General features: G+C 43.5%; 1 protein-coding gene and 1 long non-coding RNA gene across 6 annotated transcripts in view; one reads left to right on the top strand and one right to left on the bottom strand.

Moving 5' to 3' along the window:
- The window catches only part of PCDH11X (protocadherin 11 X-linked), a 726435-nt gene that overhangs the window by 151774 nt on the left and 557388 nt on the right, over positions 1–17273 (top strand). For all 5 annotated transcript variants that reach the window (XR_014506898.1, XR_014506899.1, XM_083422245.1 and 2 more), the window contains one exon: positions 9380–11866. Coding sequence is in view for 3 of the 5 variants with exons in the window: in XM_083422245.1 (XP_083278371.1) it covers positions 9380–11866 (2487 nt within the window). In the remaining 2 variants the exon portion in view is untranslated. The remainder of the gene's footprint in view (positions 1–9379; positions 11867–17273) is intronic.
- LOC310668930 lies at positions 333–16805 on the bottom strand. Its single transcript, XR_014506901.1, has 3 exons — positions 16671–16805; positions 6351–6568; positions 333–1099 (listed from the first exon to the last, which is right to left on the bottom strand). It is a non-coding gene; the product is annotated as an uncharacterized lncRNA (long non-coding RNA).

Below are 17273 nucleotides of genomic sequence, written 5' to 3'. Positions count from 1 at the left end.
GAAGCTGTGACTAGGATGTGTCATCAGTGATGGTCCATCACTTTATGTAGCAGTAATTAGGGAGTGAGAAAACTGTTTCCAGTTTCAGCCTTGCTGGCACTCAATCTTGGGTCTTTTCAATCCCATTTTATGCGGATATTGTAAAAGAGTGCATGAAAGACCCATGTTTAAGTTGTATGCATTTTATGAACACTTTTAAATCCAAAATCCACTGTTTTATACATACTCTTCAATGCATTTCCTTATAAAATGCACATTTTTTGTGTGCAGTATTGGCGTGCAAAAAAACTCCACCCACAAATGCTCATTTAATATTGAAAAGACTTGAAACGCATGTAAAAAGGAGAGTTTATTTGGCAGTTCATCACGAACTCTATATAAGTGTGTAATTAAGGATTTGGGGAAAATTCAGTTCAGCCTGCATTCAAGGGCAAGCAATAATTTTCCAAAACAATATGTGAACTGAAACACAGCCTTCTTTCAAAATTTGCATGTATCCACACTTTGCACTGCAGTTCTTTTGCTCGGTAATGTGTTCAGAAATGCATATGAAGGGCTAAACTGTTCATACCAATGCATATATAATGAAAACCAGATAAAAATGCATTAAATCAGGGGAAATTGCTTGGCAAAAAAATGTGTATAGTAGGCAAAAATGCATGCAAAAAATGTATCCCTGAGGTTTTTTTCTTCTTACTTTAAATCACAAACTGATATAGATGCATAGTCACTCATTCATATGTGCAATGTGACTGGGAGTTGCATTTCAATCCACAGATATGTCTGGGAGCATCTTATTGGTCTTCTCCAAAAAGTGGACCAGACCTATTTCTCCACCCTCTCTAACATGCATGCTGTGGTATGACTGAAGCAGAATTGCCTTGGATACAGCAGAGACTTTTCTCTAGGGCCACACTTAAACTCCATTCCTTAGGTGTTCCAGTTGGCCTTCACTCTGTCTGCATTCTGATGGCGCATCATTCTGTCTTTCCAGTATTTCCTTACTTGTTGATTGGTGTGTTTCATGTGATCTCTCACATGGTGCAAAAACTCCTTCTGGAAATCCAGTGGAATCTAACTGCAGTTTAACTCTCAATTCCTGTTAAATGTTTTCAGGAAAAAAACACAGATGTTTTAACCCCATTAACTTGGAAATTTTCATGATGTTTCAGCTTGCTATATGTCAGGAAAATTCCTGACATGTCCTGGTTTTCTGGTGTAAAAGTGGTGATGGGGGAATTGACAAAATGTCAGGGAAAACCCAGATGTATGGCAACATGATGGGAAAACTTAAAAAACACTATGGGGGGGAGTAATTTGGGTCCTCCCCCCCCCCCGCAAAAGGTCAACAGATATGCAGGTGTCAGGAATTTTACTTTTTGAAATGGTTTCCCTAACCACCCATGTATCAAAATTTTGGTTGGTAACCTGGCACCCAGTCCTTTTCCCACCCCCGACACACACACAATTTAGTGCGACATAGCAGTTCATCGATTGAAAAGCCATGGTTCCATAACACAATAGGCACTGCAGAGCAAAAAGAAATCAAGACAGAAGCACTTGGATTATAACTGGTAAAACTAATGTAATAAACGTCACATTCAAATGCAGCCTCTGTCTTCTACCACTCTGTTTTAAAATGTCCAGTTTATTTATTTATATGCTGCTTGTCAACACCAAACTCTTTCCAAAGCATCTTACAATAAACATTTAACCTATTATCAAAATACATATCATATCTTTTTTTGGGGGGGGGACACAATTACTTACAAAACATATAAACAATTTGGTGAACATAGTACAGTGAACGCTCGGGTTGTGAGCATGATCTGTACGGGATGCAAGTTCGCAACCTGCAGCATTCACAACCCATGTCTGTGCACACACGGGTTGCAATTCAGCACTTCTGCACATACACAAAGGGCGATTCTGTGCTTCTGCGCATGCATGGCTGCCAAAACCCGGAAGTAGCCTGTTCCGGTACTTCTGGGTTCTGGCGGTCCATAACCCAAATAAACGCAACCTGAAGCATCTGTAACCCGAGGTATGACTGTATAAATTATGGGTGTCCCAGCCTTCCTATAGTTGAGGATTGAACCTCAGACCTTCTGCACGCTGTGCCTCTGACCTGTCATTGTTTCCCAGTGGAACAATTAAACTTGTTGCTTGTTGAGGACCCCACAGCCACCCTCAAATAAAGACACAGTTCACACAGAATTTTTGTTTAAGGTTTTTGGCATAAATTTTGGCCACAACTTTATTGATTACAGCATGTGAGTGGTTGCTTAGGCATTGGTTCATGACTATCTGTTCCCACTTAGAGGTAGTAACAGAACTGACACCCGCAAACCTGCAAAAGTCAGTAAGGGAAAACATTTGGGGGGAGAGCGTAGAGCTGGGCGCCAGGCTCTCACCTCTCCCCAAATGCTCCCAGGGGCTCTTGCCTGGCCCATGCCCCTTGACAGGGGTTTGGACAAGAGCATGGCGAGACCCTGGATTCCTTTAACAGAATACCCTTGCAGCAGCAGCATTGGGGAGGTCGGCACAGCCAACCATACCCCCTCCACCAACCAAATTAACCAATGCCTAACCACAACCTTACAAGTTGTGACGATTTCCTACGCAGTAGGCAAAAACCAAATTGCACCAGCCAATCAGCCGAATGGACAAGATTCCTACCAGGCCCCTGCCCCAAAAGCAGACGACCCCATGACAGGCATAGCAAGGTCAAGCAAACAACCCTAAATATAGGGAGGGTGATCCAATGCACGCAGCAAAAAGAGGAAGCTCAACACTGTGCGCAGGGAATAAATAGCCCCTCAACAGTCACTCATAAAATTGCTACACCAAATTCTCCCCAATTTCTGAGGGGTACCCAATCAGATTCATGGCCATCTATACTAACCCGTCCAGCAACAAAGGAATGTCTTGTTTGCCCCCACTGCAACACGTGCTCTCCATGATAGAGAACACACTTTCTCACATCATTTGTATTGTGTGATTATTCACCGGTATCAGGTAAGCCATCATGAACAAAACCTGTTGTATTTTTTCATGCCTTCTGCTTAATATCTCATTTCCCCCTTCTTGTTTGGTTGCTAAATTATGAAGAAAAGTTATTAGTGTGGATATTTGCTTTTTAGTGTTCCTCTGCCCTGCCCATGGATGCTTACTTCCTTGATGCATATTTCTACAGAGAGTGAACTGAAACTATACTTTCTCTGAAATCAGATGTTATGCATTGTAATTGGGGGAGGGGGAGGATGTCTCTCTCTGCCCCCCCCCCCAATCATATGTGGTTGCTGAAGAAAAGCTAAACTGAGTATGTATTTGTATGAATTAAAAATCTGTGTGTTGTTGTTTCAGGAGCTAATGACAGAATAATCAATGCACATCTGTCAACTTGTGTGCAAATAAAGAAGTGAAGGGATGCTCTTCTCACCATTTCTGTTGCTTTTTTCTGCCAATCGTTGCAAAAAAAAAAGGAGGAAAAGAAACACAGCATATATAATTTCAGCTATTTTGCAACCAAAGAAAGAGAGAGAGAGAGAGAGAGAGAAGTTGGCTGCTGCCCTCAAGCCATTTACTGTTTCTTTTGAAATGACTGTGATTACTTCAGGGTAAAGAACCTAAAAAGATACCGCTTTAAATTCAGTGCAGGAAATACCCAGTAAAAATACACAGCAAATCAGAGCTTGGTTAAGCATTTGTCTAAGACTAGTGTAGCATCAATATTGCCTATATAGTGCCATTAGTGTACTTGACATTCAAGTAAAAGTTAAGTCCCTGCCCTAAAGACTTTGCAAACTACATTTCAGTTGCAGGGAAGATGACAAAAGGATAGAAAGCATTGATTGATCTGATCAAATGCAGTTACACATGCTTAGGTTTACATTTCCAGAGGGGTAGTCTTGTTAGTTTCTTGCATAAAAAAACGAAAAGAAAGACGAAGAAGAAGCTTGGTTAAGCATTAATAAGGCTATCATAATTCTTCATACTTTTCATTCTGAAAGCTCCCCTGCAAATCATGTAGGGCTGTGGCTTTTCGGTAGAACATCTGCTTTCCAGGCAGACAGACCCAGTCTCCATCCGCAGTGTCTCTGGGCAGGACTGGAGGCCAAAAACTGTTGCCAGTTGGTATACTGAGTTAGATTGACCTATGGTCTGGCACAGTATAAAGGCAGATTCCAGTATTCACACACACACACACACGCGCACACACACACACACATACCTCTGCTATTCAGGATAGTATTTAATGCATCCGACGAAGTTACTCTCTAAGGTGCTCCAAGACTCTTCAACACATTGAAGTTTAGCTTTTCTTGGGGGTGAGGACTAACAGTTTAAATCTATATGATGAACGCAGGGACAAAATAGGGACTCTTTATAGGGATCTGCTCATATATGGAAGCTTGTCTGGTGGATTGATTGATTATTACCATAACCTCCTTGTGGAAGAAGAGTCCATTTCTGTGTGGTGACAGAGAGTTTCAGCACTGATATACACTCCGCACACACTGGACCAGTTATTGGGTTTAAGGCATGCACGTTAAAAAAGAAAAAAAAACCCTTTAAGATTTAGGGCTGTCTCTAGTGCATGGGAAGGTTTCTGGGTCTCCAGGGATGGGAGAATGACTGCATCCATTTTTAATGGAGTCCCTGAGGTCAGAGGCAGCATAAGAATTTTTTGTTGTTGTTTGGCAAGCCCTGCCTTTTCTAAGTAAATATGACTCTCCCCACCATGCCCATTAGGTGCTTGAGAGGCTCCTGAAGTCCAGCATTCTGGGGGCCAGTGTTAGTAGATAAATTAGGGGTTTGGAAGGATCAATGCATTATTCAGTACTGATTGCTCCCAGTGTTTCCATATGCACTGTTCACATGCTGCACTTTGCAAAACAGCTAGTAAGAGCCTCTGTGGAATGGACACAATCTGTGCCAAATCTGCACAGCCCAAGACCTGGGTTTTAAGCCCAGGGCTTTTTATTGTTTAGCCTTGGGACCTGTTTTCTGAATGTCAGCTAGTTATTCCATGCAAAAATGATGGTAAAGTCAGAGACACTAAGCATGTGCAGAGTGATCTTGCCTTACCAAAAAACAGGAGCAATGTGACCCATTTCAATGCTTGAGGCCAAATGGGAAATGCTGTCATCCCCTGCTGTCACCACCTCATCCACTTGACTGCCCCACTGCCTCTGCCACCAGCATCAGTGCCAATTTCCAGGGAGTTCTTGCATATTTCCATGCTCTTTTGGCAAGATCTCACCAGAAATTGGTGCTGGCACCTCTGCTGCCAGTGAGGTGGGCCTAAAGTGGTGGCTTCACCCCTCCTGATGACTGGTCCATTCCTGCCAATAAACGTTGAGCCTAGAGCTAAGGACTTCCAGGAGAAAATACATTATTTTTGAACCATGAGGCATAAGCTGGCTTTGAGTCTCTCTTGCTCTACTTGCAACAGAACAGAATTGCCACAGAACAGAGGCATTTGCTGTTTACATTTGCATTGCAAACTGCTTTAAGCATCGCAAGCGAAAGCGCCCTGTGAATTTTCAGGGTGGGATGAAGCCTGGCCAGCACCTCTGAAGAGAGGGTCATTGCCAGGTTGGGCCAGGAAAAGACTTCTGCTTGAAAACCAGGGCAGCTGCTGCCAGCCAGTGTAGGCAGTACTGAGCTAGATGGGTCAATGATCTGACTCAGTACAAGGCAGCTTCCCGTGTTCATAAGTGCTGGACTTCTCTGACTGAAGGCATCTATCCCAACAAGTGCTGATAATTTTGAAAAGCAAATGGGAAATTGGACGTCCCTTGTTTTCTGGTGCCTATTTTCACCTCCACCCTCAATGCTTCTGCATTATCACTCCTTTCCTCGCTTCTGGTGAAGTAGAGTTGGCGCCGTTCCCTTTGGAGCCTGTCAGCACCATTTTCCATCACTCAGAGAGATTGCTATTGATGAATGCTAATCACTTCTTCCTCCTCAGGGGATGTGTTGGCTGTTTCTTTCTCTTCTCTTCCCTCCCCATACTTTCCTTTAAAGGGGAAAAAAAACATTTCCAGGCTTGGGTGCCCAGAGAGACACCATCTAGTACGAATCAAATTCTATTCTCCCACCAGCAGTATCGAAACATCGTTCCTGCATGCCCTATGCAGTGTGAGATATGTTTGTAGAGTCTGTCTCCATGCCCACGCATCTGTTTTGCTGTAACAAGGGCATGCCGTGTTCAACAAAACCTATTTCAGGATCCTTATTATTCAGTGTGTAAATGTAATGGTTGCATTATTTTTAACACTTGGAATCTAATTTTCACTGCAGCCATGAAATGCACTATGATAAAAAGAGAAATACTGAATTACCTTGATCTCAATTTGTTTCTCATAATCTGGTGTGATTCAGCTGTAACTTGGCTATTTCTGATTCATACAATAAATTACAGTGCTGATACTTAAGTTTTGCATGTGATGAATCTCAGCCATTGAATTATTTCTCTTTCTACTTGACAAAGGGTAGCACAGATCCGATTTGTTGTGGTCTGTTCATTCTTATTGTGACAAGTAACAAAGGAGGCAGGTACCTGGTGGGAAGAAGAAGAAAAATCCAGGTGAGGGAACTGTGCAAAGTGCAAAACTAGCGGTTGCATGGTACGTGCGGTTAGCAGTGTGCAAAGCAACTGTCATAGCTGCATTGCAACAGTAGCACTTTGTGATTCAGGTCAGCTGACCCAACAGGACCCTCACATTCACCTATCCATAAGGTCTGTTGACTTACAGAATATCATGTGGGTAGGCTCTGAATGTGGTCAAGCGAAAGACAAGTTAAGGTATATAAAAAATGGGAACAAAATTCCTATGAAACATGTCTTGTGCCAGGGAGAAATTCAAATGTTGGTTGCTGAACTCTTGTCTCTCTTTCATGGTGTGGAAAAAAAACTCTTTTAAGACACTTGCAGGTGGTAGTTGCACGCCAGATATGGGGGAAAGTGTTTTAATAGATAATATTTTCTTCTATTCTTGGGGTGTCCTTTGGTTGAAATGCATTGGGATGACATAATAGATGAAATCAACCTGATAATTTAGTAGGAAAAAAGATATATTGAGCCTTGGTATTATGGTGAATTTAACCTGTTGAGAACTTCAAGAAACCATAAAGCCATGTGTTTATTTGATAAAAATTGGCAAGAATTTAGTTCCTTTATTAACAAAAATGATGCGGAGCCGGAATAATACGCCTGCTTTTGAACCTCACAAATATCCACTGGAGAAACCCGTCATCTGCAATTTAACCAGGACAAACAAGAATTACCTTTATCTGCAATAAAATAAGACAGGGCGGTATTATTTTTAGTTTAATTATTAAGCTACTTCTTTGTACTCCACAATGTACCTGTTTACCTACTGTTTTGTCTCATATTTGAGTTGTATATATATATATATATATATATATATATATATATATATATATATAATATATATATATATCTGGACGCTGAGCTTATGCAGACCAGCGAGCTTGCTGGGAGCCAGATGTCAATGCAGTAATTATGGGGTTCCCATTCGGAGGGTGGGGGTTTGTTTTGTTGTTGTTTTGTTTTTTGCTGCACAGCTGTCAAATGAAAGTGTGGTGCTTTTAGGTAAGAAGCCTTCATGAGCAAACATCACGGGTATCTGTAGTTAGCACATTAACTGACCTGGTAAATCACCTTAAATTAGGGGATAATGTGTTTTCTAATGTGGCACAGCTTTTCTTCCACTATGTCAGAGGACTACAATGCCCTGTCCAGCAAGGAAAGAAAATAAATTCCTCTTTTATAATTTCTGTTCACCTGCTACAATACTTAGATCCATGCTACACTCTATTGCTGCATCATGAGCAATCAGGAATTTACTGCAGTAAACATTTAAGCTGTGAACAGAAGACACACTTTTCCAAATACTGAGGGGCAAGTGGAGTGGTAGAAATGCACAAAGAAGGTACATTGTTCTGTATTTAACTAAATATTCTTATAGACAAAAGATATTACCCCCAAATGTTTTAGAGCTAGGTTTCCTTCTTGACTTTGATTGATGCAGCCCTGTTGGCTAATTGCAACTTAAAAGAGGTAATGTGACACAATTCAGGATTTCCCAAATCAGGTATCTTCAGCCTTTTTGGACCCATGACCTAGTTTTAACACAAGCATGTATTTGCAGATTCATTTCTTAAATCTTTCGCTCTATATTTGCATGGTGGTAGTGCTCCTGTTGAGACCCACCTTAGATCAGGCTGTGACCCGCCAGGTGAAGACCACTGGTCTAGATCAGCCCTCCCCAATCCGGTGGGTTACAATCATCGCTGACTGTTGGCCATACCAACATAGGCTGATGGGAATTGTAGTCCAAAACATCTGTAGGGCATCAGGTTGGGTGAGGCTGGTCTAGATTATGTGCACAATCTCTTATTGCATAAATATTTCTTAGCCCATGCATTCTGTTGGCTGTTTACCATTAACTATGATACTGATGTTGTTGTTGTTGATAATGATGTTCCTCAGTCACTGTCAACAAACCAGATTGCCAGTCTCTTCAAACTTTCAACATCAGAAATGCCACGATGAATGTCAGGCTATTAAGCATGTTGGAAGGTGGAGATTCTTTTGAACTTTATTCTCTGTTGAATCACCATGCCAGTTCAAAGCAGGGTGATCACACAACCTCAGGCCCACTTGTGACTCATAACTGAATACACATTAATCATGTAAGCAGTTTGTCTGATGGGATAATCATGGATACCTAAACCCAATAGCCAGTCACTGGTTTAACTCAACATGGCATAAAAGTGCTGTTGTGCTTTATAGCAAACCCTAACCAGATTTTCTTCATAGGATTTCAGTGATTTTTTTACTCAGAAGTCAATATATTGAGTTGGTAAGGCTCATTTGACATCAAGACAAAACTGAGCCTTCATTGTTATTGGCCCTCTCTTGGAGAATGCTCTTACAACTGAGATTCAGCAAGCACCTTCTATTCTAAACATTTACTGAAAACTTTTCTTTGCTGCGGAGTTATGCAAATGATTAAGAGAAGCATTTTTGCAATACTCAGCTGGTAATATATTTTATTTCTTGTGTGATTCTGATTGCATTATAACTGATGTCAATGACTCTGATTTTTTTTTTAATGAAATTGTGGTATACACATATTTTATAAATAAATAAATATATGTTTAGAACTGCACTGTTCATTTGTTGACATAGCAAAGCATCAAAGTATTTCACATTAATTCCAACTTAAAGGACTAGAAGAGCCATAAACTGATGGATGCACATTAATATTGTTCAGGTATGTCCAACTAATAGCAGATCTATGTAGTAATGTACCCCTCTGTATCTTTTTTTCCTGGCTTCTAGGGTCAAAATGTATTTGGACTTGATATAATTGAGACGCCGGAGGGGGACAAGTGGCCCCAGTTGATAGTACAGCAGGTCCTTGACAGGGAGCAGAAGGATACCTATGTGATGAAAATTAAAGTGGAAGATGGCGGCAACCCTCCACGATCCAGCACTGCTATTCTCCAAGTAACAGTCACTGATGTGAATGACAACCGCCCAGTGTTCAAGGAGAATGATATTGAAGTCAGTGTTCCTGAAAGTGCCCCTATAGGCACCTCTGTCTCTCAGCTTCATGCTACTGATGCCGATCTGGGTTCAAATGCCCAGATCCACTTCTATTTTAGCAGCCAAATCACCACCTTGGCCAAAAGGCTGTTTGCCATTGATAACACCACAGGTCTCATCACCATCAAGGAACCACTGGACCGGGAGGAATCTCCAGTACACAAGTTAACAGTCTTAGCAAGCGATGGCAGTTCAACACCTTCAAGAGCAACAGTGACAGTGAATGTCACAGACATTAATGATAACATCCCATCAATAGACACAAGGTACATTATCAACCCGGTGAATGGGACTGTGCTTTTGTCAGAGAAAGCACCACTCAATACTAAAATTGCCCTGATTACTGTAATGGATAAGGATTCTGAGCTTAACGGCAAAGTTACCTGCTACACTGACCACGATGTGCCATTCAGGTTAAAGCCTGTGTTTGATAATCAGTTTCTGCTGGAGACAGCCACATTCCTCGACTACGAGGCCACCCGGGAATATGCCATTAAAATAGTGGCTTCTGATTCGGGGAAACCACCTTTAAACCAGTCTGCAATGTTGCTCATCAAAATCAAGGATGAGAATGACAATGCACCAGTGTTCACGCAGCCTGTCATTGGACTGTCTATCCCTGAGAATAATGCTCCTGGCACCCAGCTGACCAAGATTAGTGCTACAGATGCAGATAGTGGGCGCAATGCTGAAATCAGCTACATGCTGGGCTTGGACGCACCACCCATCTTCAACCTGGACCGGCGTACAGGCATTCTGACAGCAGTGAGAAAGCTGGACAGAGAAAAACAGGACAGATACTCATTCACTGTGCTGGCGAAAGATAATGGGATGCCACCCTTACAGACCAATGCTACTGTGACAGTTTCAGTCTTGGACCAGAACGACAACAGCCCTGCCTTCACCCATAACGAGTATAATTTCTATGTACCAGAAAACCTACCCATGTATGGCACTGTTGGGCTGATCACTGTGACAGACGCAGACTCTGGAGAGAACGCAGCCGTGACCTTGTCTATATTGAATGGCAAAGATAATTTCATTATTGATCCCCTCACTGGAGTCATACGGCCTAATATTACCTTTGACAGGGAGCAGCAAGGTTCTTATACCTTTCAGGTGAAGGCTGTGGATGGAGGGAGGCTGCAACGCTCATCAACTGCCAAGGTGACCATCAATGTGGTTGATGTGAATGACAACAGGCCTGTTTTTGTCATGCCTTCATCTAACTACTCGTATGACTTGGTTCCAATAACCACCAGCCCGGGCTCTGTAGTCACAAAGGTGTTTGCCATTGACAATGATACAGGGATGAATGCAGAGCTTCGCTATAGCATTATTGGTGGGAATTCACGGGGATTGTTTATGATTGACCAGTTAACAGGCAATGTTACTTTGAAAGAGAAGGTCATATCGGCAGATCATGGGTTACACAGGCTGGTTATCAAAGTCAATGATTTAGGACAGCCTGAGTCACTATATACTATAGCACTGGTGCATTTATTTGTGAATGAAACTGTCACCAATGGATCCTATGTCCAAGAGTTAGTGCGCCGAAACATGGAAACTCCAGTTGGCCAAAACGTTGGGGATGGTGAGATAACTCCACAGACGAACGACTATGTCAAGATCATAATTGCTATCATTGCAGGTACTATGACAGTAATACTGGTCATCTTTGTGACTGCCCTGGTGCGATGCCGTCAAACACCCAGGCACAAGGTTGTCCAGAAAAGCAAGCAGAGTGGTGAGTGGGTTTCTCCAAACCAAGAAAACCGTCAAATCAAGAAGAAGAAGAAGAAGAAGAAGCGATCTCCCAAAAGCCTTCTTCTCAACTTTGTGACCATCGAAGAATCTAAGCCTGATGATCCTGGCCATGAACATATCAATGGCACTCTGGACATTCCCGTGGAGCTGGAAGAACAGACTATGGGAAAATATAACTGGGCCACCACACCAACAACCTTTAAGCCTGACAGTCCAGATTTAGCAAAGCACTACAAGTCTGCCTCGCCACAGCCCACTTTCCAAATAAAACCCGAGACTCCAGTGCCACCGAAGAAGCACCATGTCATTCAGGAACTGCCTCTGGATAACACCTTCGTGGTGGGCTGCGATTCACTCTCTAAGTGCTCCTCCAGCAGCTCAGACCCTTACAGTGTCTCTGAATGCAGCTGTCAAGGAGGTTTCAAGACTCCAGGCTCCATCCACAACAGACAGGTAATGCCAAGTTGCTCACTTGCACCTTTCTCTCTGCTTCTCTCCTTTCCTTTTGCTTTATCTTTTTCTTCCTTTTTATTTTGCTGTGCCTTTTAAATCTTTATATATAAATATATAAACCTTAAGCATTCATGCTTGGCTGAAGCACTGAGAAGTAAACAGTTTGTGATCCATCAATACTAAATGGAAGAAAATGAGAATGAAGTGACTCTTGGCTATCAGGAAATTTTGATTGCTGAATGAGCATATTTAGAAGGTAATTCCCGTCTGCAGATGGCAGTGTGGCACTTCTCGCTTTGCATAGAGGATAGCAGTAGCTTAGATCTGCAGAACAAAAGAGAGGTTACGGGCCTGTCCTCGCTAGCCTCGTTTGCTTGGGAATCTAAGCAATCTAGGCCAGGTGGAAAGCAATAAAGCTTTGCAGGATCTGATAAGTGGTTCTTAATGTTAATGGAGTCTGGAATTGCAGACTTCTTTGGTTGGAGCCGTACCTCAAGGTCTCTCAGCAAAAAGAAGAAGAAGAAAGCAGGCTGCCCCCCTCAACTCCCCTTAATGGACTGAGTGCCTTTTTCCAGGCAAGGAATATACACTGCTGTCTTGGTTCCTAAAAGCTGGGCACCTGACACAACTGACAGCATGAAACAGCCCTGAAGTTAAAGGGGGAGGAAAATATAATATCAGAGGCATTGCAAATGCTGCCCAGCTTTTACAGACACTACACTGTAAATTTAGTCTCCCATGTCACTGGCTAAAGCGCAGTCCAGGCTTATGTGTTAGAAGGGGTTGGGCAGAGTGCAGCTACACAGTGTTTAGCTTTTTAAGTTGATAAAGAGAATGCAGGAGAAGCACACCTCTAAATGGTGATTCTAAAAAGCTGCATTGTTTCCATTAAAAGTAATAATAATTTAAAACTTCAGTATTAGCAGTAATACTAGCAGCATACGCTGGGATGGACTTTGGTCTCTGGAATTTCAGCACGCTCCCCCGCCTCTCACCTTCTGTTCTGCACAATCGTACTTGCAATGCCTGCAGCTCATTGCCCAGTGCAACGTTGCCCTAAATCTACCTCTGGATATGTTGCAGTGAGTGCTTGTCTGGCTTTCAAGGAGCTGATCAAACAAAAAGACTCTCTTTAAAAAAAAGTGTTGCAGCAGCAAAGGTGTGCTGCCCATTTCCCTCCATTGACCATTACTTCGGTTGTGTTGTAATGACTTGTCTCAGTTGAGAATGGGGTCTTTGAATTTCATTTGCTTCTTCTTGGGCAATTGACAATGTAGTTAAGGGGGAAGGAATTTAAAACACCCGGCTCCCTAAAACTTCTCTACACCTTTTTATGGGTGTTGATTGAAGGAAGGCCTCATCTTTTTCTCATGCCTAAAACACAGCTTCAGCAGTAGTTACAATTTCTGTGATATAAGACACAGAGAGATGCTTAGTGAACTGTTATTTTAAGTCGGATTTCTTTTTTTAAAAAATGCTCAGCGTCTGTGAATGGAAATATTTTTGAGTGCTGTCCTGCTGACTCAGGTTGGTTATATTTAATCACTAAAGGAAACTTTGGGCTTATTCAAATCAGAGTGAGATTCAATCACAGCTCAGAAAATATATGAAGGGAATGTGAATATTGGAGGGTTTCCAAACAGAACAAGTGGCACATGCAATGAAATGATGTGGAATGTAGGAAGCTGCCTTATGCAGAGTCAGACCAGTGGTCCATCTAGGTCAGTATAATCCATAGGATTTCAGGCAGGGAAGATTTCAGCCCTACCTGGACATACTGGGGATTAGACCTGGGTGTATCTTAATGCAAAGCAGATGCTGTACCATCTAGCTATGGACCTTCTGCAAACTTCTCCTGATCCCAAGAGGAGTTATGTTGTTTTAGGCACTAAGCATTCTGGAACAAGAGCCCAGTAGTGATGTTCAGACCTCACCTGGGTTGGTACAGGGCTCAGGAAGGAGAAAGGAATGACTTCTCACACCATCTGTCCTGAGGTTTCTGCAAGCTATGCTGAATGACCAGAGAGTTAATCATAGGAAAGTCCTATTGCCTGTGACCATGGAGAGTTGCTGCTTCCCCAACTGGGTGCCCTATGAGTGCTATTGCTCCAGCACCCATAATTCCTAATTCTTGGCCATGCTGGCTGGGGCTGGTGGAAGCTGGACCACAAAACGTCTGGATGTAACCAGGTTGGAAGAATGTGCTTTAAATGATTGAACCTAGAGATTATTTCCATTTCCTCTTCCTCTATCCCTTCCACTCCCTAAGCTATTAAAAGTAAACTTGACATTCTACTTTTAAGACATTACTAACAATTGCAACCATTGTATGACAAACGTGGGAAACAGAAGGTTATATTTAGCCCTGGAATCATTTCCCTTAATCCAGATACTATAGATTAAAGGCCTGGGTGCAGCAAGGCTGCTATTGGGTGGGGGCTAACCAGGGAGGAGGGAAGAAGAAGAAGAAGAAGAAGAAGAAGAAGAAGAAGAAGCAGCCATCACTTTGGAATAAAATAGGCTACAATTACAGATGCAAGCAGGTTTTGGAGTAGGCATTGGTGTGTATCTGGAATCACCCAGCATAACTGCTGTTTGATTCTCAGAGTTAATCTCAGTTTAAGGATCACCCTGTGACGTACATCAAAGCAGGGTGTCTTCTGAGATCACCATTTGAGGAGAGTATCCTGGGAAATCAACCACTGCCTGGGCATCAGGATCAAAGCACCTCCCTTTGGCCCTTTAATGAAGTACCCGCATCCAATGGAGCGTGAGGTGAGAGTCCTGCTCACCTCCCAGCTCCATCCACCTTGACTAGGGATACAACCAAATGCCTTGCCCACCCATATTGTGACAATTGCTACGAAGAAGGCAAAATCTCTCAACTGGTCCAATTTGCCTGGAGGACAAATTCCTCCCTGGCCCCAAATATGGCGACCCAATGCTTCCATAGCAAGGTCCTAATTGCTTTCTGCTCACTAATGCTCAAACAGAACCATGGCAAGGCATGAAGGGAGGGAGGGTGGGGAAGTTAACCACCAACTAGACCCAGGGCAGGAGGTGCATTCTGGCTTTACTCAGGTTCACTCTGAACCCTTGCCTATCTTGGGCCTCCTGTGATTGCCTGGATGGAAAACCAGAAGCCTGTGTGACCGTTGGGGAAGAAATGTTGTTCCCCACTCAACTACACAGGAAACCAGCACTCACCCCCCTGCCCCTAGTGCAACCGTGGTCCATAGGAGGCTGCAATCACTGCAGGGGGTAAGCAGTCCTTAGTCGGATCTAACTCAACCATTCAGACTGAACATAGTAGCAGTATAGAAAAGGGATTCACGGCATTTTGAGCTGTAATGAATACAGGGCTGAAGAGAAAACTATACTTTCTTACTTCCCTGCCTACTCATCCAAATGTGTGTTAGCCTCCACTGGTTATCAGTTTCAGGATTATTTTATTACGAGGACCTGCTCCCTGCTTGGGAGGGTTTTTTATCTGACCTGGGAGGGCAGGACCCAGACTTACTCCAGCTACAAAAAGCTGGAACAGACTCTTGGGTTGGGGCAGTGTCTAAGGGGGTCCTCTTGGGGACTCTGTTACTGGCTTTACTACCCCAACTGTTTAAAATGTTTTGCATTGTTTCTAAATGGCTTTTGATCTGTGGGTTTTAAATTTTGGGTTTGTTTTTGTTTTAAATAAAAGGATGTAGGATGTGTCTAGGAAGAGAGGAGCAGGAGAAAGCTGGGGGGGGGGAGAGTCACAGTGGTCCAGAGCAGGAGGAGATACTGGTAGAAGGTGGGGAAAGCTGTGTAAGGGACACATGGCACAGGCAGTTGGTGCCTGCTGAGTGCCAGGCCCTCCTCCAACTTGTGGTTGTGCTATCAGCCAGTCCTCCCTTCTACAGCTGCTGTTGCTGAATGCCAGGGCTGAGGAAGACCTCTCTGATCTGATTATGGACAAGGAGGCTGATTCAGCCTGTATAACTGAGACCTGGGTGAGTGAGCATGCTAGAGGTGGCCTCACCTGGTTCTGCCCAGCTCAGTACTTGGGCAGTCTTGAGGGTCAGTGTCACAGGAGTGTGCCAGCAGTAAATCACACCATTCACAATTGGTGTTAACTCTTTATTAGCAAAAACACAATCTCCACATACTTTGTCGAGTTTCAGGCTTAATGAGCAGAGCAACTCATCCCTGGTAGGTCTGGCCCCATGAATCAGTTGCCAAGACTGAAAGTCCCCACCTCTTCAAGCCATCTAAGTCCCTGACACCCAGAGTCTTTTTCAAGCAAGTGGAGACTGCACCTGCATACAACCAGCCTCTCATCCATGCCTCTTCTGGTTCTGGGAAACCAGAGGGGAGAGGGGCTTGTAACAGGATGAGGGTGATATACCAATGACTCTTTACCAGCCAGACTCATCTCTGACTCTTGGCTTCCTTTCTCACCTGCTTCAACTTCTGCCTCTGATTCTTGACTGCTCTCTGTCACAGACTCTCCCAGCTCACTAAGCCCTGTTACCTCTTCAGCTTCTGACACCAGCTCATCCCAGTCTTCTCCCTCTTTTCCCTTTGACCACTCATCATTGTCCCACCATCAGTCTCTAGACTCTGAGCCTTCTTCCCTTGGTGGTTCCCCAGATGGTTCCTCCCACCATTCCTCTGTGCCCAACCAATCTATGACAGTTGGGGAGAGGGAATTTCTTTGGCTTATAGAGATTCTCCCTCTCTCCAGGCTCTCTGTCCAGCTGTAGGACAGAGTTCCTGGTACTGGGCAACTGGGACAAATTAGGGATTCTGCTGATTTGTCACTCACTCCGTTCCTCAGCAGTCTCCCTGCCTGAGCTGACAGAGATGGTCTCAGAGGCAGTACCTTGGTTGTTGAACGCCCTGGAACTCGTACGTTTGGACTCACGAACACCGCAAACCCAGAAGTGATTCTTCCACTTTGCAAACATTCTTTTGGAACCTGAACATCTGACGAGGCTTCTGTGGCTTCTCATTGGCTGCAGGAGCTTCCAGCAGCCAATCAGAAGCTATGATTTGGTTTTTGAATGTTTTGGAAATTGAACGGACTTTCAGAACAGATTCCGTTCGACTTCCAATGTACGACTGTATTGAGGACTCAAAGACTGCTGGTTCTGGGGGACTTCAACATCCATGCCAACGCGACTGGTGTTGGGGTGGCTCAGGTCTTTGGGCTGCCATGATGACTATGGGCTGTCCCAACATGTCAGTGGCCCAGTGGCATACTATGGAGCTCGTTTTCTCAGTTGCACAGGAAACGTGTGATTTGCAGATATTGACACCAAACCCTTGTCATGGTCAGATCACTTCCTGTTGAGATTTAGGCTTTCAGCACCTTTCCCCCTCTGGAAGGGTAGGGGCATATGAGGTCAGTCTGTCCTTAGAGACTGAT

Source organism: Podarcis tiliguerta, assembly GCF_965153285.1.
Source record: "Podarcis tiliguerta genome assembly, chromosome: Z".
NCBI classification, from domain to species: domain Eukaryota; kingdom Metazoa; phylum Chordata; class Lepidosauria; order Squamata; family Lacertidae; genus Podarcis; species Podarcis tiliguerta.
The sequence above is the reverse complement of the archived record's forward strand: the minus strand, read 5'-3'. Positions and strand labels throughout refer to the sequence as shown.